Source organism: Bombina bombina, chromosome 1 (genome assembly GCF_027579735.1).
Source record: "Bombina bombina isolate aBomBom1 chromosome 1, aBomBom1.pri, whole genome shotgun sequence".
Classification (NCBI taxonomy): Eukaryota; Metazoa; Chordata; class Amphibia; order Anura; family Bombinatoridae; genus Bombina; species Bombina bombina.
Window position 1 is genome coordinate 187,482,991 of NC_069499.1, and position 21,371 is coordinate 187,504,361.

At 40.2% G+C, this 21,371-nt stretch overlaps 1 protein-coding gene across 5 annotated transcripts in view; it reads left to right on the plus strand.

The window, feature by feature from the left end:
- RBM25 (RNA binding motif protein 25) overlaps positions 1–21,371 on the plus strand; it is a 183,911-nt gene that overhangs the window by 104,699 nt on the left and 57,841 nt on the right. For all 5 annotated transcript variants that reach the window (XM_053697780.1, XM_053697778.1, XM_053697776.1 and 2 more), the window contains 2 exons: positions 19,643–19,732; positions 19,815–19,888. In XM_053697780.1, coding sequence (XP_053553755.1) covers positions 19,643–19,732; positions 19,815–19,888 — 164 coding nt within the window. The remainder of the gene's footprint in view (positions 1–19,642; positions 19,733–19,814; positions 19,889–21,371) is intronic.

Here is a 21,371-nt window from a genome sequence, read left to right on the forward strand (position 1 = left end):
TTTTATTTTATCTCTTCATTGTACCAAAGAAGGTCAATTCCTTCAGACCAGTTCCGGATCTATCATTATTGAATCGTTATGTTAGGATACCAACATTCAAGATGGTTACTGTAGGACTATCCTGCCTTTTGTTTAGCAAGGGCATTATATGTCTACAATAGATTTACAGGATGTGTATCTGCATATTCCGATTCATCCAGATCACTTTTAGTGTCTGAGATTCTCTTTTTAGACAAGCATTACCAGTTTTGTGGCTCTACCGTTTGGCCTAGCCTCAGTTCCAAGAATTTTTTTCAAAGGTTCTCGGTGCCCTTCTTTCTGTAATCAGAGAACAGGGTTTTGGTATTTCCTTACTTGGACGATATCTTGGTACTTGCTCAGTCTTCTCATTTTCGAAGAATCTCATACGAATCGACTTGTGTTGTTTCTTCAAGATCATGGTTGGAGGATCAATTTACCAATCAGTTCATTGATTTCTCAGACAAGGGTAACCTTTTTAGGTTTCTAGATAGATTCAGTGTCTATGACTCTGTCCTTGTCAGACAAGAGAAGTTTAACATTGATATCAGCTTGTCAAAACCTTCAGTCACAATCATTCCCTTTGGTAGCCTTATGCATGGAAATGTAGGTCTTAGGACTGCCGCATCAGATGCGATCTCCTTTGCTCGTTTTCACATGCGACCTCTTCAGCTCTGTATGCTGAACCAATGGTGCAGGGATTACTCAAAGATATCTCAATTAATATCTTTAAACCGATTTTACGACACTCTCTGACATGGTGGACAGATCACCATCGTTTAGTTCAGGGGGCTTCTTTGTTCTTCCGACCTGGACTATAATCTCAACAGATGCAAGTCTTACAGGTTGGGGAGCTGTGTGGGGGTATCTGACGGCACAAGGGGTTTGGGAATCTCAGGAGGTGAGATTTCCGATCAATATTTTGGAACTCCGTGCAATTTTCAGAGCTCTTCAGTCTTGGCCTCTTCTGAAGAGAGAGTTGTTCATTTGTTTTCAGACAGACAATGTCACAACTGTGGCATACATCAATCATCAAGGAGGGACTCACAGTCCTCTGGCTATGGAAGAAGTATCTCGAATTTTGGTTTGGGCGGAATCCAGCTCCTGTCTAATCTCTGCGGTTCATATCCCAGGTATGGACAATTGGGAAGCGGATTATCTCAGTCGCCAAACGTTGCACCTGGGCGAATGGTCTCTAAACCCAGAGGTATTTCCTCAGATTGTTCAAATGTGGGAACTCCCAGAAATAGATCTGATGGCTTCTCATCTAAACAAGAAACTTCCCTGGTATCTGTCCGGATCCCGGGATCCTCGGGCGGAGGCAGTGGATGCATTTTTCACTTCCTTGGAAGTATCATCCTGCCTATATCTTTCCGCCTCTAGTTTTTCTTCCAAGAGTAATCTCCAAGATTCTGAAGGAATGCTCGTTTGTTCTGCTGGTAGCTCCGGCATGGCCTCACAGGTTTTGGTATGCGGATCTGGTCCGGATGGCCTCTTACCAACCGTGGACTCTTCCGTTAAGACCAGACCTTCTGTCGCAAGGTCCTTTTTTCCATCAGGATCTGAAATCCTTAATTTAAAGGTATGGAGATTGAACGCTTGATTCTGGGTCAAAGAGGTTTCTCTGACTCTGTGATTAATACTATGTTACAGGCGCATAAATCTGTATCTAGAGAGATTTATTATAGAGTCTGGAAGACTTATATTTCTTGGTGTCTTTCTCATCATTCTTTTAGAATACCGAGAATTTTACAGTTTCTTCAGGATGGTTTAGATAAGGGTTTGTCCGCAAGTTCCTTGAAAGGTCAAATCTCTGCTCTTTCTGTTCTTTTTCATAGAACGATTGCTATTCTTCCTGATATTCATTGTTTTGTACAAGCTTTGGTTCGTATAAAACCTGTCATTCAGTCAATTTCTCCTCTTTGGAGTTTGAATTTGGTTCTGGGGGCTCTTCAAGTTCCTCCGTTTGAACCTATGCATTCATTGGACATTAAATTACTTTCTTGGAAAGTTTTGTTCCTTTTGGCAATCTCTTCTGCCAGAAGAGTTTCTGAATTATCTGCTCTTTCTTGTGAGTCTCCTTTTCTGATTTTTCATCAGGATAAGGCGGTGTTGCGAACTTCTTTTGATTTTTTACCTAAAGTTGTGAATTCCAACAACATTAGTAGAGAATTTGTGGTTCCTTCATTATGTCCTAATCCTAAGAATTCTAGGGAGAAATCGTTGCATTCTTTGGATATTGTTAGAGCTTTGAAATATTATGTTGAAGCTACTAAGTCTTTCCGTAAGACTTCTAGTTTATTTGTTCTCTTTTCCGGTTCTAGAAAAGGCCAGAAAGCTTCTGCCATTTCTTTGGCATCTTGGTTGAAATCTTTATTTCATCATGCTTATGTCGAGTCGGGTAGAACTCCGCCTCTAAGGATTACAGTTCATTCTACTAGTTCAGTTTCTACTTCCTGGGCATATAGGAATGAAGCTTCGATTGATCAGATTTGCAAAGCAGCAACTTGGTCCTCTTTGCATACTTTTTCTTAATTCTACCATTTTGATGTGTTTTCTTCTTCTGAAGCAGTTTTTGGTAGAAAAGTACTTCTGGCAGTGGTTTCAGTTTGAATCTTCTGCTTATGTTTTTCATTAAACTTTATTTTGGGTGTGGATTATTTTCAGCAGGAATTGGCTGTCTTTATTTTATCCCTCCCTCTCTAGTGACTCTTGTGTGGAAAGATCCACATCTTGGGTAGTCATTATCCCATACGTCACTAGCTCATGGACTCTTGCCAATTACATGAAAGAAAACATAATTTATGTAAGAACTTACCTGATAAATTCATTTCTTTCATATTAGCAAGAGTCCATGAGGCCCGCCCTTTTTTGTGGTGGTTATGATTTTTTTGTATAAAGCACAATTATTCCAATTCCTTATTTTATATGCTTTCGCACTTTTTTCTTATCACCCCACTTCTTGGCTATTCGTTAAACTGAATTGTGGGTGTGGTGAGGGGTGTATTTATAGGCATTTTAAGGTTTGGGAAACTTTGCCCCTCCTGGTAGGAATGTATATCCCATACGTCACTAGCTCATGGACTCTTGCTAATATGAAAGAAATGAATTTATCAGGTAAGTTCTTACATAAATTATGTTTTTTTTATATTTTATTTCTTTATTGCAATTTTTCTTTAAAGGAGTACAACAAATGATACATACTGAATACTCAGTTAAAGGGACACTGTACCCAAAAATGTTATTCCATGATTCCTATTGAGCATGAAATTTCAATCAAATTTCAAATTTACTCCTATGATCAAATTTTCTTCATTCTCTTGGTATCTTTATTTGAAATGCAAGAATGTAAGTTTAGATGCCGTCCCATTTTTCTTGAACAACCTGGGTTGTGCTTGCTGATTGGTGGATAAATTCATCCACCAATAAAAAAGTGCTGTCCAGAGTACTTTAACCAAAATAACGAAAAAAGATAGCAAGAGAACGAAGATAAATTGATAATAGGAGTAAATTAGAAAGTGGATTAAAATTGCATGCTCTTTCAGAATTACAAATAAACAAATTTGGGTTCAGTGTCCCTTTAATTACAGTTGAACTTGATCTTATAGCATTGATTAAATTACATTCACAATCAGCTTGATATTAAAACTTTAGATCCAGTCCAACTCTTTTTTCTACACTTGTACCATGCTCTGAAGTCTTCAAACAGTACAAAATTTTTCCTAGAACCTCTATAACCACTCGCTAATATTAACACTTAGCGAATAAAACTAACTAAACATTAATAACAATTACATCTTACGGAGATTAACTTCCCAGATTTTGTCAGGTTCATGATATGGTCTCACGTTTGTGTCCAAGATGCACGGTATGTTGTATTTCCAGATGCCACTCTTGACCCCCCACCATGCTAATACATGCTTGAAGTAACCCATACTAAGTTAAAGTCCAGCGTAAGACTCCCAGAAAAATAACATAAGGCAGAATAGTCCTTAGTCACCATCTTAAAAGTTGGGACCCTTACAAATTGATTCAAAAACTTCAGAAGAATTTTCCTTCGGGACAATGAATAGATTTGAATAAAAACCCAGACCCTGTTCCAGAATTGGAACTGGTACAATTACTCCTGAAAGCTCTAGATCTGAAAATAACTTCAGAAAAGCCTGAGTTTTCACAGGATTTGTTGTAACGTGTGAGAGAAAAAAATCTTCTCACAGGAGGTCTTATTCTGAAACCTATTCAATACCCCTGAGACACAATATTCTGAATCCAATGATTCTGAATCCAATGATTCTGAATGGAATCTGCCCAAATATCTTAAAATAATTTCAATCTGCGCCCCCCCCCCCCATCAGCAGAACTGGATCGAGGGCCGCACCTTCTCTCAGTCTTGGGGGCTTGCTTTGGTTTCTTATAAGGTTTGTATTTATTCCAACTCGAGGATGGCTTCCAATTGTAGCCAGAGTCTTTAGGGGAAGGGGTGGTTTTCTGTTCTCTATACTGACAAAAGGAATGGCTTAGAGTTTTTTGGTGTTTAACTGTAGTTTTTATTATTCAAACAAGAGTTTGTTATTTTAAAATAGTGCTGGTATGTACTATTTACTCTGAAACAGAAAAGAGATGAAGATTTCTGTTTGTAAGAGGAAAATGATTTTAGCAACCGTTACTAAAATCGATGGCTGTTTCCACACAGGACTGTTGAGAGGAATTAACTTCATTTGGGGGAAACAGTGAGCAGACTTTTGCTGCTTGAGGTATGACACATTTCTAACAAGACGATGTAATGCTGGAAGCTGTCATTTTCCCTATGGGATCCGGTAAGCCATTTTTATTACATAAGAAAAAAAAGGGCTTCACAAGGGCTTTTAAGACTGTAGACATTTTCTGGGCTAAAACGATTGAGATATAAGCATATTTTATACTTCATAGCTTTGAGGAATTATTTTATTCTTGGGAATTATGTAAAATAACCGGCAGGCACTGTATTGGACACCTTATTCTCTAGGGGCTTTCCCTAATCATAGGCAGAGCCTCATTTTCGCGCCTCTATTGCGCACTTGTTTTTGGGAAGCATGACATGCAGATGCATGTGTGAGGAGCTCTGATACATAGAAAAGACTTTCCGAAGGCGTCATTTGGTATCGTATTCCCCTTTGGGCTTGGTTGGGTCTCAGCAAAGCAGATACCAGGGACTGTAAAGGGGTTAAATATAAAAACGGCTCCGGTTCCGTTATTTTAAGAGTTAAAGCTTTCAAATTTGGTGTGCAATACTTTTAAGGCTTTAAGACACTGTGGTGAAATTTTGGTGAATTTTGAGCAATTCCTTCATACTTTTTCACATTTGCAGTAATAAAGTGTGTTCAGTTTAAAATTTAAAGTGACAGTAACGGTTTCATTTTAAAACGTTTTTTGTACTTTGTTATCAAGTTTATGCCTGTTTAACATGTCTGAACTACCAGATAGACTGTGTTCTGTATGTGGGGAAGCCAAGGTTCCTTCTCATTTAAATAAATGTGATTTATGTGACACAAAATTTAGAGAAAATGATGCCCAAGATGATTCCTCAAGTGAGGGGAGTAAGCATGGTACTGCATCATCCCCTCCTTCGTCTACACCAGTCTTGCCCACACAGGAGGCCCCTAGTACATCTAGTGCGCCAATACTCCTTACTATGCAACAATTAACGGCTGTAATGGATAATTCTATCAAAAACATTTTAGCCAAAATGCCCACTTATCAGCGAAAGCGCGACTGCTCTGTTTTAGACAATACTGAAGAGCATGAGGACGCTGATGATATTGGTTCTGAAGTGCCCCTACACCAGTCTGAGGGGGCCAGGGAGGTTTTGTCTGAGGGAGAAATTTCAGATTCAGGGAAAATTTCTCAACAAGCTGAACCTGATGTGATTACATTCAAATTTAAATTGGAACATCTCCGCGCCCTGCTTAAGGAGGTGTTATCTACTCTGGATGATTGTGAGAATTTGGTCATTCCAGAGAAATTATGTAAAATGGACAAGTTCCTAGAGGTCCTGGGGCCCCCCGAAGCTTTTCCTATACCCAAGCGGGTGGCGGACATTGTAAACAAAGAATGGGAAAGGCCCGGCATACCTTTCGTCCCTCCCCCCATATTTAAGAAATTGTTTCCTATGGTCGACCCCAGAAAGGACTTATGGCAGACAGTCCCCAAGGTCGAGGGGGCGGTTTCTACTCTAAACAAACGCACCACTATACCCATAGAAGATAGTTGTGCTTTCAAAGATCCTATGGATAAAAAATTAGAGGGTTTGCTTTAAAAGATGTTTGTTCAGCAAGGTTACCTTCTACAACCAATTTCATGCATTGTTCCTGTCACTACAGCAGCGTGTTTCTGGTTCGATGAACTAGAAAAGGCGCTCAATAAAGATTCTTCTTATGAGGAGATTTTGGACAGAATTCATGCTCTCAAATTGGCTAACTCTTTCACCCTAGACGCCACTTTGCAATTGGCTAGATTAGCGGCGAAAAATTCTGGGTTTGCTATTGTGGCGCGCAGAGCGCTTTGGCTAAAATCTTGGTCAGCGGATGCGTCTTCCAAGAACAAATTGCTTAACATTCCTTTCAAGGGGAAAACGCTGTTTGGCCCTGACTTGAAAGAGATTATTTCTGATATCACTGGGGGCAAGGGCCACGCCCTTCCTCAGGATAGGTCTTTCAAGGCCAAAAATAAACCTAATTTTCGTCCCTTTCGCAGAAACGGACCAGCCCCAAGTACTACGTCCTCTAAGCAAGAGTGTAATACTTCTCAAGCCAAGCCAGCCTGGAGGCCAATGCAAGGCTGGAACAAAGGTAAGCAGGCCAAGAAACCTGCCACTGCTACCAAGACAGCATGAGATGTTGGCCCCCGATCCGGGACCGGATCTGGTGGGGGGCAGACTCTCTCTCTTCGCTCAGGCTTGGGCAAGAGATGTTCTGGATCCTTGGGCGCTAGAAATAGTCTCCCAAGGTTATCTTCTGGAATTCAAGGGGCTTCCCCCAAGGGGGAGGTTCCACAGGTCTCAATTGTCTTCAGACCACATAAAAAAACAGGCATTCTTACATTGTGTAGAAGACCTGTTAAAAATGGGAGTGATTCATCCTGTTCCATTAGGAGAACAAGGGATGGGGTTCTACTCCAATCTGTTCGTAGTTCCCAAAAAAGAGGGAACATTCAGACCAATCTTAGATCTCAAGATCCTAAACAAGTTTCTCAAGGTTCCATCGTTCAAAATGGAAACCATTCGAACAATTCTTCCTTCCATCCAGGAAGGTCAATTCATGACCACGGTGGATTTAAAGGATGCGTATCTACATATTCCTATCCACAAGGAACATCATCGGTTCCTAAGGTTCGCATTTCTGGACAAGCATTACCAAATTGTGGCACTTCCGTTCGGATTAGCCACTGCTCCAAGAATTTTCACAAAGGTACTAGGGTCCCTTCTAGCGGTGCTAAGACCAAGGGGCATTGCAGTAGTACCTTACTTGGACGACATACTGATTCAAGCGTCGTCCCTTCCACAAGCAAAGGCTCACACGGACATTGTCCTGGCCTTTCTCAGATCTCACGGGTGGAAAGTGAACGTAGAAAAAAGTTCGCTATCTCCGTCAACAAGGGTTCCCTTCTTGGGAACAATAATAGACTCCTTAGAAATGAGGATTTTTCTGACAGAGGCCAGAAAATCAAAACTTCTAAACTCTTGTCAAATACTTCATTCTGTTCCTCTTCCTTCCATAGCGCAGTGCATGGAAGTAATAGGTTTGATGGTAGCGGCAATGCACATAGTTCCTTTTGCGCGAATTCATCTAAGACCATTACAACTGTGCATGCTCAGTCAGTGGAATGGGGATTATACAGACTTGTCTCCGATGATACATGTAGATCAGAGGACCAGAGATTCACTCCGTTGGTGGCTGTCCCTGGACAACCTGTCACAGGGGATGAGCTTCCGCAGACCAGAGTGGGTCATTGTCACGACCGACGCCAGTCTGGTGGGCTGGGGCGCGGTCTGGGGACCCCTGAAAGCTCAGGGTCTTTGGTCTCGGGAAGAATCTCTTCTCCCGATAAATATTCTGGAACTGAGAGCGATATTCAATGCTCTCAAGGCTTGGCCTCAGCTAGCAAAGGCCAAATTCATACGGTTTCAATCAGACAACATGACGACTGTTGCGTACATCAACCATCGGGGGGAACAAGGAGTTCCCTGGCGATGGAAGAAGTGACCAAAATCATTCAATGGGCGGAGACTCACTCCTGCCACTTGTCTGCAATCCACATCCCAGGAGTGGAAAATTTGGAAGCGGATTTTCTGAGTCGTCAGACATTTCATCCGGGGGAGTGGGAACTCCATCCGGAAATCTTTGCCCAAATTACTCAATTGTGGGGCATTCCAGACATGGATCTGATGGCCCTCGTCAGAACTTCAAGGTTCCTTGCTACGGGTCCAGATCCAGGGATCCCAAGGCGACTCTAGTAGATGCACTAGTAGCACCTTGGACCTTCAAACTAGCTTATGTATTCCCGCCGTTTCCTCTCATCCCCAGGCTGGTAGCCAGGATCAATCAGGAGAGGGCATCGGTGATCTTGATAGCTCCTGCGTGGCCACGCAGGACTTGGTATGCAGACCTGGTGAATATGTCATCGGCTCCACCATGGAAGCTACCTTTGAGACGAGACCTTCTTGTTCAAGGTCCGTTCGAACATCCGAATCTGGTCTCACTCCAACTGACTGCTTGGAGATTGAACGCTTGATCTTATCAAAGCGAGGGTTCTCAGATTCTGTCATTGATACTCTTGTTCAGGCCAGAAAGCCTGTAACTAGAAAAATCTACCACAAAATATGGAAAAAATATATCTGTTGGTGTGAATCTAAAGGATTCCCTTGGGACAAGATAAAAATTCCTAAGATTCTATCCTTTCTTCAAGAAGGTTTGGAGAAAGGATTATCTGCAAGTTCTTTGAAGGGACAGATTTCTGCCTTGTCTGTGTTACTTCACAAAAAGCTGGCAGCTGTGCCAGATGTTCAAGCCTTTGTTCAGGCTCTGGTTAGAATCAAGCCTGTTTACAAACCTTTGACTCCTCCTTGGAGTCTCATTTTAGTTCTTTCAGTTCTTCAGGGGGTTCCGTTTGAACCCTTACATTCCGTTGATATTAAGTTATTATCTTGGAAAGTTTTGTTTTTGGTTGCAATTTCTTCTGCTAGAAGAGTTTCAGAATTATCTGCTCTGCAGTGTTCTCCCCCTTATCTGGTGTTCCATGCAGATAAGGTGGTTTTGCGTACTAAACCTGGTTTTCTTCCGAAAGTTGTTTCTAACAAAAACATTAACCAGGAGATAGTCGTGCCTTCTTTGTGTCCGAATCCAGTTTCAAAGAAGGAACGTTTGTTGCACAATTTGGATGTAGTTCGTGCTCTAAAATTCTATTTAGATGCTACAAAGGATTTTAGACAAACATCTTCCTTGTTTGTTGTTTATTCTGGTAAAAGGAGAGGTCAAAAAGCAACTTCTACCTCTCTCTCTTTTTGGCTTAAAAGCATCATCAGATTGGCTTACGAGACTGCCGGACGGCAGCCTCCTGAAAGAATCACAGCTCATTCCACTAGGGCTGTGGCTTCCACATGGGCCTTCAAGAACGAGGCTTCTGTTGATCAGATATGTAAGGCAGCGACTTGGTCTTCACTGCACACTTTTACTAAATTTTACAAATTTGATACTTTTGCTTCTTCTGAGGCTATTTTTGGGAGAAAGGTTTTGCAAGCCGTGGTGCCTTCCATCTAGGTGACCTGATTTGCTCCCTCCCTTCATCCGTGTCCTAAAGCTTTGGTATTGGTTCCCACAAGTAAGGATGACGCCGTGGACCGGACACACCTATGTTGGAGAAAACAGAATTTATGTTTACCTGATAAATTACTTTCTCCAACGGTGTGTCCGGTCCACGGCCCGCCCTGGTTTTTTTAATCAGGTCTGATAATTTATTTTCTTTAACTACAGTCACCACGGTATGATATGATTTCTCCTATGCAAATATTCCTCCTTTACGTCGGTCGAATGACTGGGGAAGGCGGAGCCTAGGAGGGATCATGTGACCAGCTTTGCTGGGCTCTTTGCCATTTCCTGTTGGGGAAGAGAATATCCCACAAGTAAGGATGACGCCGTGGACCGGACACACCATTGGAGAAAGTAATTTATCAGGTAAACATAAATTCTGTTTTTGATGATATCAAAAATAGCATCACAGATAAAATGATTAGCATGTTGAAGCAAACTAACAATTCTATGCAAATCAGAGTCTCTTTTTTTCCCGTTGTGCTAAGCTATCCAACCAAAAAGTTGATGCAGTTGCAACATCAGCCATAGAAATGGCAGGTCTGAGAATATAGCCAAAATGCAAATAAGCTTTCCTTCGATAAGATTCAATCTTCCTATGTAAAGGATCCTTAAAAGAAGTACTATCTTCCATAGGAATAGAAGTACGTTTAGCAAGAGTAGAAATAGCTCTATCAACTTTAGGGACTTTTCCCCAAAACTCTGATTTAGCCACTGGCAAAGGATACATCTTTTTAAACCTTGAAGAAGCAACAAAAAAAGTACCAGGCTTAGACCATTCCTTGGCAATCACATCAGAAATAGCATCAGGAACAGGAAAAACCTCAGGAGTAGTCACAGTAGGTTTATAGACAGAATTTTAACGTTTACTGGATTTAATATCAAGAGGACCAGACTCCTCAATATCTAAAGTTATCAACACTTCTTTTAACAAAGAACGAATATACTCAATCTTAAAAAGATAAGTAGATTTATCAGTGTCAATGTCTGAAGTAGGATCTTCTGAGTTAGAGAGATTCTCATCAGTGGAGGATATATCAGTATATTGCCGGTCATTACAAATTTCATTAGTATTATGAGAAGTTTTAAAAGATCTTTTACATTTATTTGAAGGCAGTATAGCAGCCATAGCCTTGTATATCGCACCAGCAATATAATTTTTCATATCAACAGGGATATTGTGTACTTTAGATGTTGAAGGAACAACAGATACTGTACTAGCACTAATAGAAACCTTTTTCTGCATGCAAAAGCTTATCATGACAACTGTTACATACTACAGCTGGAGATGGAATCTCCACTAGCTTACAACAGATACACTTAGCTTTGGTAGAACTGTGTTCAGGCAGCATGGTTCCTACAGCAGCTTCTGAGACAGGATCAGATTGAGACATAATGTAAAAAAGAAAAAACAGTTCAACAGAAATATCTTATTTCCACATATAGCAATTTCAAGAATGACGCACAGCGCAAAAGTTGAGAATTTTTTTGGCGCCAACAAACATCCGGAAATGACACAACTCGCGTCATAACAGACACAATTTCGCGCCAAACAACCTTGCGTCAACTTACACGCAGGAAATGAAGAACTTGCATCATTACAGATGCACATTCGCGCCAAAAGAAATTCTCACGCCAAGAATGACGCAATAAATAACAGCATTTTGCGCACTTGCGAGCCTAATTTGCCCGCAAGTCTAATTGGGAAAAAAAGGACTATACCACAGGTAAGACAAACTTTCCTAAAACATGATTCCCATAACGAAAGTGCTAGACTGCAAAGGGAAATACACATAGACCTGACTCATGGCAAATATAAGTAAAATGCATATATTTAAAACTTTATATTAATACATAAAGCGCCAAACCATAGCTGAGAGTGTCTTAAATAATGATACATACTTACCGAAAGACACCCATCCACATATAGCAGATAGCCAAAGCAGTACTGAAAACTATCAGCAGGGGTAATGGTACATAATAGTATATCGTCAATCTGAAAAGGGAGGTAGATGAATCCCTACGACCAATAACAGAGAACCCTTGAAAAGATTTCCCGCGATGGAAACCATAAAATCAAATAGACGATGCTCTCTTCTCATCCCTCTGACAAACACTGTACTCTGAGATGAATTGGGCTTCAGAATGCTTAGAAGCGCATATCATAGAAGAAATAACAATGAAGCACAAACATACTTCACCACCTCCATAGGAGGCAAAGTTTGTAAAACTGAATTGTGGGTGTGGTGAGGGGTGTATTTATAGGTATTTTGTGGTTTGGGAAACTTTGCTGTATATCCCATACGTCACTAGCTCATGGACTCTTGCCAATTACATGAAAGAAAACCAAGGCTCTATTTCTGTTTAAATGGAGTGATGGATGGCAAAATGTTAAACATTCTCCAGTATTTTAGGCAAGTTTTTCTGCTGAAATTCCCGGTAGCGAAGGGGTTAAACTTTTTTGCCTTTGATTTTTTTTTTTACCCCCTCTGTCCCCCTTTTTTTAACCCCTTAACGAACAAGGACGTACGCCATACGTCCTCAAAAAAAATACACTTAACGCCTGAGGACGTATGGCGTACGTCCTCGGTCTGGAAAGCAGCTGGAAGCGATCCTGCTCGCTTCCAGCTGCTTTCCGGTTATTGCAGTGATGCCTCAACATCGAGGCATCCTGCAATAACCCCCCTTGGCCATCCGATGCAGAGAGAGCCACTCTGTGGCCCTCTCTGCACCGGACATCGATGGCCGGTTTCGTTGGTGGGTGGGAGGCGGGTGGGCGGCCATCGATGGGCCATATGATGTGGAGGGGGGCGGGATCGTGGGCGGGAACGCCGGGGGCGCGAGCGGGTGGGAACCGCTACACTACAGAAAAATGATGTGAAAAAAGTGGCAGTGAGGGCCAAAAAGTATCTAAGTATATCGAGTTAAGAGATCTGGGAGGGGGTGGGGGGTTGGTCTTTTGGGGGGGCAAGCTACACTACAGAAAAATATTTAAAAAAATAATAAAACAAATGTTGTACTATAATGGGTACTGGCAGACGGCTGCCAGTACCAAAGATGGCTACTAATAAGTTAGAGGGGGATGGTTAAAGAGCTGTTTGGGGGGTATCAGGGAGGTTGGGGGCTAAGGGGGGATCCTCCAGAGCAGCATATGTAAATATGCCTTTTTAAAAAAAAATTTTTTTAGCAAGGATATCTTTTTTTTTTTTTTTTTTTTAGTACTGGCAGGCTTTTTGCCAGTACTTAACATGGCGGGGACAATTGTGGGGTGAGGGAGGGAAGAGAGCTGTTTGGGAGGGATCAGGGGGTGTAATGTGTCAGGTGGGAGGCTGATCTCTACACTAAAGCTAAAATTAACCCTGCAAGCTCCCTACATGCTACCTAATTAACCCCTTCACTGCTAGCCATAATACATGTGTGATGCGCAGCGGCATTTAGCGGCCTTCTAATTACCAAAAAGCAACGCCAAAGCCATGTATGTCTGCTATTTCTCAACAAAGGGGATCCCAGAGAAGCATTTACAACCATTTGTGCCATAATTGCACAAGCTGTTTGTAAATCATTTTAGTGAAACCTAAAATTGTGAAAAATTTAACTTTTTTTTATTATTATTTAATCGCATTTGGCAGTGAAATGGTGGCATGAAATATGCCAAAATGGGCCTAGATCAATACTTAGGGTTGTCTACTACACTACAATAAAGCTAAAATTAACCCTACAAGCTCCCTACATGCTCCCTAATTAACCCCTTCATTGCTGGGCATAATACACGTGTGGTGCGCAGTGGCATTTAGCGGCCTTCTAATTACCAAAAAGCAACACCAAATCCATATATGTCTGCTATTTATGAAAAAAGGGGATCCCAGAGAAGCATTTACAACCATTTGTGCCATAATTGCACAAGCTGTTAGTAAATAAATTCAGTGAGAAACCTAAAGTTTGTAACAAAATGTGTGAAAAAGTGAACAATTTTTTTTATTTGATCGCATTTGGTGGTGAAATGGTGGCATGAAATATACCAAAATGGGCCTAGATCAATACTTAGGGATGTCTTCTAAAAAAAAAATATATACATGTCAAGGGATATTCAGGTATTCCTGACAGATATCAGGGTTCCAATGTAACTAGCGCTAAGTTTGAAAAAAAGTGGTTTGGAAATAGCAAAGTGCTACTTGTATTTATTGCCCTATAACTTGCAAAGAACATGTAAACATTGGGTATTTCTAAACTCAGGACAAAATTTGGAAACTATTTAGCATGGGTGTTTTTTGGTGGTTGTAGATGTGTAACAGATTTTGGGGGTCAAAGTTAGAAAAAGTGTGGTTTTTTTTCCATTTTTCCCTCATATTTTATATTTTTTTTTTATAGTAAATTATAAGATATGATGAAAATAATGGTATCTTTAGAAAGTCCATTTAATGGCGAGAAAAACGGTATATAATATGTGTGGGTACAGTAAATGAGTAAGAGTAAAATTACAGCTAAACACAAACACTGCAGAAATGTAAAAATAGCCTTGGTCCCAAACGGTCAGAAAATGGAAAAGTGCTGTGGTCATTAAGGGGTTAAAATAAGGTGCAAAATCAACAGAGATCTATTCAATTTGTGTTTTTTGTACATTAATATACCAGACAAATGAGGGTATTAGCAAAAAAAAGGTTGAATTTTTATAGCCATTGCTAATCACTTATGTTTACTCCCTTTGTTAAACTCCCATGTAGGCTTCTCCCTTGCATATGGCGACGAGCAATGCCCACACATTTGAAGAGGTACATTAGGTATGTGCCTTCCTCACAAGTAAAATATAAAAAAAATAATTCACACAAACACTCAATCACAAAACACACTGCATTATAAAATATTGTGTAGACCCACAAAAATGTAAGACTTCCCCTTCCCCAGGTCCTTTCCTGAAAGCAGGCAAAATAATGTATATATTGCAATTCGGGTTGCACCGATACCACTTTTTTAAGACCGAGTACAAGTACCGATACTTTTTTCAAATACTCACAGATACCAATTACTGATACTTTTTTTTAATGTCATATGACATTTTACCAAGCACTATACAGACTAATGATCTAAGAAAGCTTTTTTATAATTATCAACTGTAACTCAAAAGACATTTTGAAATAATTAAAGTTTTATTTGATTGTTGTTACAAAGTTTACATGTTTATAAATACAAATATTACACTAAAATAGATTAATAATAACAATTATCAGCTGCAGCAGTTGGGGCGGGAAAGCTACAATTTAAAGGGGTCATTACTGGATGCAATTGGGTTGTAGGATGCCTATATAACATCAATCTGACATTTGTATTTAATACAAAGTAATATAATTTAATTATGAAAAAAACATTGGGAAAGGAGTGTCCCAGTAATCCCCTTTGAGAAAAATTGGGCATTTGCATTCTACTGACTCAACAGAAAATAGGGCTGGTCTTCATATTTTTCCAGGGCTGCTTTTTATTCCAAGTCCAGCCCTGGCTAAGGATGTTCCTCAGAGTACAGTATGTTTTGAGCACAATTGTTCAAGATGAGAACTAGCAGTATAACAGGCAATCTAGCAATTAAAATAATTTTTCAAAAGTTAGTGGCAAGTTCTTATTAAGGAACAGAAGCATCTCTGCATGTTTCGCTATAAGTCTGTTCCTGCTTTCAGTAAAGACGTTTGACGCTAAGCTGAACAGTCTTTCACTTTTCACAATACTGCAAGGGACACTGTTGCATAACATTTATTTCAATTGCAGTTGCAAGTACTATTACTACCTTGTCATTAACACCAGTGCCTGTGGATTACACGGTGACGCCATACTGGATTTCAGCGTGGAGAGTTGACAGCGTGATTGCGGTCCTGTGAATGTTTAAACCAAAAGGCCTGTTTATTACAAAAATCTTGTAAGTGCAATCTGTTTTTAGTGCTTGGAGAACCAATAAAACTTTTACCTTGAGTTGCGGTTGCGCTCTGTTCTTTTTTTGTGTTCTTCCCTGCCTGTGATTTAGTGCAGTTGTGCTTCAGATGCTGAATACAGTGGTGTGTATGAATGCTCTGTTTATCTATGCTGTTGGGGCTCATCTCCCCCCTCCCTCTTGCTGTGCTTGATTGATTAGTGAGGGTTCCGAATCCACATGAAAGCAAATAAAGCAAGAGAGAGGGGGGAGATGAGCCCGACAGCTTAGATAAACAGAGCATTCATACTCGCCGCTGCAAATTGCACTAAATCACAGGCAGGGAAGAACTGTAACATACACGTTCCTATCCTAAATATCCTTCTCCAAATTGTTTCTGTGAAGCTGCCCCTCCAAGTGATGATACTCATCCTGCAACGATTCATTAGTTGTGAGTCTCTTGATGCTGGTGCCTGCTTGCGAGAACGCGGACCAAGTCTGCGCATGTGTTATCAATCCAATACTTTTAATGCGCATGCGGGCCTCCATCATGTTTCTACCTAGGTAGAACATCTTAATAGGCCCCATAATGAGTTTTAATTTTACAATTGAAATTACAAGAAATGGAAAGAAACTTGCCTAAAGGTACCAATTGCACGTTACTTTATTAAATTAAGAAGTTTTGAATGAGTTAAAAATATTTTTTTGGGTTTACTAATTCTTAATCCTCTGGAAGTTACGGTAGGGCACCTCAGAATGTCTGAGATGTTGAGGTCCTGATTTTGTTTTCTTTTCTTTTTCTATTGGACAATCAAGTTTTATATTAGCGTGTATAATGCTCTGTAGGAATAAATATTTTTAAGTGACTGTAGTCCTTTTTTTTTTTTTTTTTTCCTCAAAATTTTAGTTACTTTATTTTTGGGGAATTTTTATTTTGCAAGCTATGGACATGGAACAATAATCTGTTTCTTTTAATAGATGCTTATTATGTCTAGAGGCCCAAATTGTTTTGCCTATGCAATTCTGCGCTACATGTTTAGCTAGAACTCTAGAGTGTAAAAATAAATTATTGCCCTCTGAGAAAAATGTCTCCCAGGATAATGCTGTTCATGTTATGCCGCAGCTTTCTCCTCAAACGTCCTAAGCCTCAATGGCGTCTCATACAGTGCCCTGCAGCTCTCAGCCTCCTGGAGGAGTTTATTTGCCAACAGATTTTGCTGCACAGATATCTTCTGCGGTATCAGCGGCTTTATCTGCTCTTCCCATGTTGGGGAAGCGCAAGAGGAAAACTATATACATTTTTCTGATAGTAAGGTGTCTGGCGCCTCTGCTGCCGTGAATCTCTCTCATAAGTCTGATGATGAGGATACCTCGGTGGCTTCTGAGGGTGAAATCTCAGATTTGGACAGTATAATTCCTTTGACTGATTCTGACGAGGTAAACTTCAGATTTATGCTTGAACACCTCCGTTTACTGTTAAGAAGTATAGGCTACTTTGGACTATTCTGATGCTTCTGTCGCTGTCAACCCTAAGAAATTAGTACTATGATATTCCTTCCTCTGTGAAAGTGTTCCTGTCCCTGACCATTTGTCGGAGATCATTGCACAGGAGTGGGATAAGCCAGGGATACCTTTCTTTCCATTTCCTCTTTTTTAAAAGATGTTTCCTGTTGCTGACTTTATTTGAGATGCATGGCGGACAGTGCCTAAGGTAAAAGGGGCTATCTCTACTCTGGCTAAGAGAACCACAATCCCTATTGCGGATACCTGTTCCTTTAAGGATACTATGGACAAAAAGCTGGAGGCTTATTTAAAGAAGATGTATGTGCATCATGGTCTACAATGGCAACCTGCAGTTTGTATTGCCACAGTAGCAAGTGCAACATCTTATTGGTGCAAATGCTTTGTCTGAATTAATTCAAATTTGCCAATTCCTTTATCTATGATGCTAACATAGAAGTCATTATACTGGGAGCTAAGATGTCTGGCTTCACTGTTCTAGCCCACAGGGCTCTGTGGCTAAAATCTTGGTCAGCTGATGTTACCTCCAAGTCCAAGCTCCTGTCGCTACCTAACAAGGGTAAGACCCTGTTTGGTCCTGGTCTGGCGGAGATCATTTCTGAAATTACGGGTGGAAAGGGGTCCTTTCTACCACAAGGCAAGAAGAATAGACCTAAGGGACCGCCAGAGTTCTAATTTTCGTTCCTTTTGTAACTTCAAAGGTCAAGTCTTACTCTCCCTCCTCCAAGCAGGTGCAGTCCAAGTCCTCTTGGAGACCCAATCAGACTTGGAATAAGGGCAAGCAATCAAAAAAGCCCTCATCTGAGACTAAGTCAGCATGAAGGGTCTGCCCTCAGTCCGGGATTGGATCAAAGGGGGCAAAAACTTTCCTTGTTTCGTCAAGCGTGGATACGAGATGTCCCAGGTCCTTGGGCTGTGGACATAGTATCTCAGGGTTACAAAATAGAATTCAAATCTTGTCCTCCCAGGGGCAGATTTCTCCTCTCAAGATTATCTGCAGATCAGGTAAAAAGAGGCATTCTTAAGTTGCGTTCAGAACCTTTCCTCCCTGGGAGTGATTGTTCCAGTTCCAGTGAGGGAACAGGGTTTAGGATTCTATTCAAATCTGTTTGTGGTTCTCAAAAAAGAGAGAACTTTTCGACCCATTTTTAGACCTAAAGAGTGTCAATAAGTTTCTCAGGGTACCATTCTATCAAAATGGAAACCATTCTTCCTTTGGTCCAAGAGGGTCCGTTCATGACGACCATAGACCTGAAGGACACGTATCTTCATGTTCCCATCCATAGGGATCATCACTAGTTCCTGAGATTTGCTTTTCTAGACATGCCACAGCTCCCAGAATTTTCTCAAAGGTTCTGGAGGCTGTCTTGGCAGTTGTCAGGTCTCAGGGAATTCCGGTGGCGCCTTACCTGGACGCCATCTTTTCAACAAGCAAACTCTCATACAGAGATCTTGTTGTCTTTTTCTACGTTCCCACGGATGGAATCTGAATCTGGAGAAGAGGAGTTCCCTTGTTCCAGCTACAAGGGTGTGTTTCTTAGGGACCATCTTAGGAAATAAAATTTATGCTTACCTGATCAATTTCTTTCTTTCCGGACATGGAAAGACCCTTAAGATTAGACAGTAATTTTTTACTAAACCTCAGGCACCTCTTCACCTCTGTGTTATCTTGTTTTTCCATTTCCCTTCGGATGAATGACTGGGGGTTATGGGTAAGGCTAGTGACACTTAACAGCTTTGCTGGGGTGTTCTTTGCCTCCTCCTGCTGGCTAGGAGTGAATATCCCACTAGTAAATGGAATGACGTCGTGGACTCTCCATGTGTGGAAAGAGAGAAAATTATCAGGTAAGCATAAATTTTATTTTTAAGCAACTTTCTAATTTACTCCTATTAATTTTTCTTCGTTCTCTTGGTATCTTTAGTTGAAAAAGTAGAAATATAAGCTAAGGAGCTGGCCCATTTTTTGCCTTCAGCACCCTGGCTAGCGCTTGTGATTGGTTGCTACATTTAGCAAGCCAAAAAGCAAGTGCAACTCAGGTTCTCAACCAAAAATGGGCCGGCTCTTAAGCCTACATTCCTGCTTTTCAAATAAAGATACCAAGAGAAGAAATAAAATTGATAATAGGAGTAAATTAGAAAGTTGCTTAAAATTGCATTCTCTACCTGAATCATGAAAGAAGAAAATTGTTTAGTATCCCTTTAAATAGTAAGTCTTTTAGCACAAAGGGTGATAAATGGTTATAAAAGTCTTTTGTTTGAATTAAAAAATTTTTTTTGCACATCTCATAAAGATTTCTTTTGCTATTTCAATAGCAGAGAAAAAAATACCTCAGACAAGCAATGTTTCTAATCTGTATTCTCTTTTTAGCGTCTTAAAAACTGGGAGATAAGGGAGCGCAAAAAAGCCAGAGAATATGAAAAAGAGGCAGAGCGAGAAGATGAGAAACGAAGAGATATAGTATGTTTCTTTCCTGACCAGTATTCCTTTTTCACAGGGCTTATTAATTTCCATAGATGTAAAATCTTTTTATTGCTTTCAGGCTAAAGAGGCAAAAAGGCTAAAAGAATTTTTGGAAGATTATGACGACGATAGAGATGACCCTAAATATTACAGGTAGGGTTCAAAACTCTGGAAGTTGTAAAGAAAAAATAAATCTGAAGCAGTTTGTATTTCTTCTGTCAAAGTCTTGTATTTGTGAATTAACATTTCACCTCATACTGTATTAACATTTGTTACCCTCTGTTTTTCAGTTCTAGTTTTATTGTAGTCTTGAATGGTATACAGCTCATTGTTTCATAGATCTCATATTAATCTGCTGGATATTAACATTGATACATTATCTTTACATGATTTTATTCGTTGTAGGTGTTCTGGACTGTCTCAATTCCCACTTTTATATTTTATTTTAATAGATTTTTAAAGGGCAGGCAACCCCAAAATTTTATTTCATGATTTGAATAGAGCATACAATTTTAAACAACTTTCCAATTTACTTCTATTATCTAATTTGCTTCATTCTCTTGTTATCCTTTGCTGAAGGAAGAGCACTGCACTACTGGCAGCTAGCAGAACACATCTAGTTAGCCAATCACAAGAGATAAATGTGTGCCGGCACCAATCGGCAGCTAACTCCCACCTGTGTAGGATATGTGCGTATTCTTTATCAACGAGTGATACCAAGAGAATGAAGCACATTTGAAAATAGAAGTACATTTAAAGGGATACTAAACACCTGCTGAAAATTTTCTAAACTTTTTCTGAGGAATCAAAATAAACTAATACACTTTTCTGAATGCTGTATGTTCATTTTACTGTAAAACTCTTCATGAAGACTCCTCATATTTTCTATGCTTATCCTCAGCTTGTGTTTTCCTATGCAGGGTGCCATCTTGTAACGCACGTTCATTTCAGGCACTGCAGTCACATGACATTTGTGCACGGCAGCTTCTCTCACTGATGTTATAGAGGGCAGTCAAATTGTCAATGCTATTTCACTGTAATGCAAAGCCTGCATTACAGCGTATGAGGACAAAGATCTATTTTATATTTGATATACAGTAATTGCATTTTCTTTTATCAAGCATATTTTAAACGTTTTATGTACTGAACATACCCACAGTCTGTGTGTTTCACTGTTCACTAAGTTCAGTTTCAACTTTCAATCGCCCGATGTTCAGAGGCAGAGGGGAGGGGGAGAGTCTAGAAGCCTTTTTTTTTAACTTCCTGTTATTCAGTTCTCTGCAATATCTGAGGAGAATTTTCTCTCTGTGTGTTCCAGGAATTTACTTTTGTTTTCATAATCATATTTTAATTATCAAACAGCACCAAACTTTTTATATAGCATAAAAAGTGTGGTGCTGTTTGATAATTAAAATAATATGATTATGAAAAAAAAGGAAATTCCTGGAACACACAGAGAGAAAATTCTCCTCAAATATTGCAGAGAACTGAATAACAGGAAGTTAAAAAAAACGGCTTCTAGACTCTCCCCCTCCCCTCTCTCCCCCCCCTCCCCTCTGCCTCTGAACATCGGGCGATTGAAACTGAACTTAGGGCTAGATTTATTATAGCTCAGGCGTACAGGGGCGAAATTACC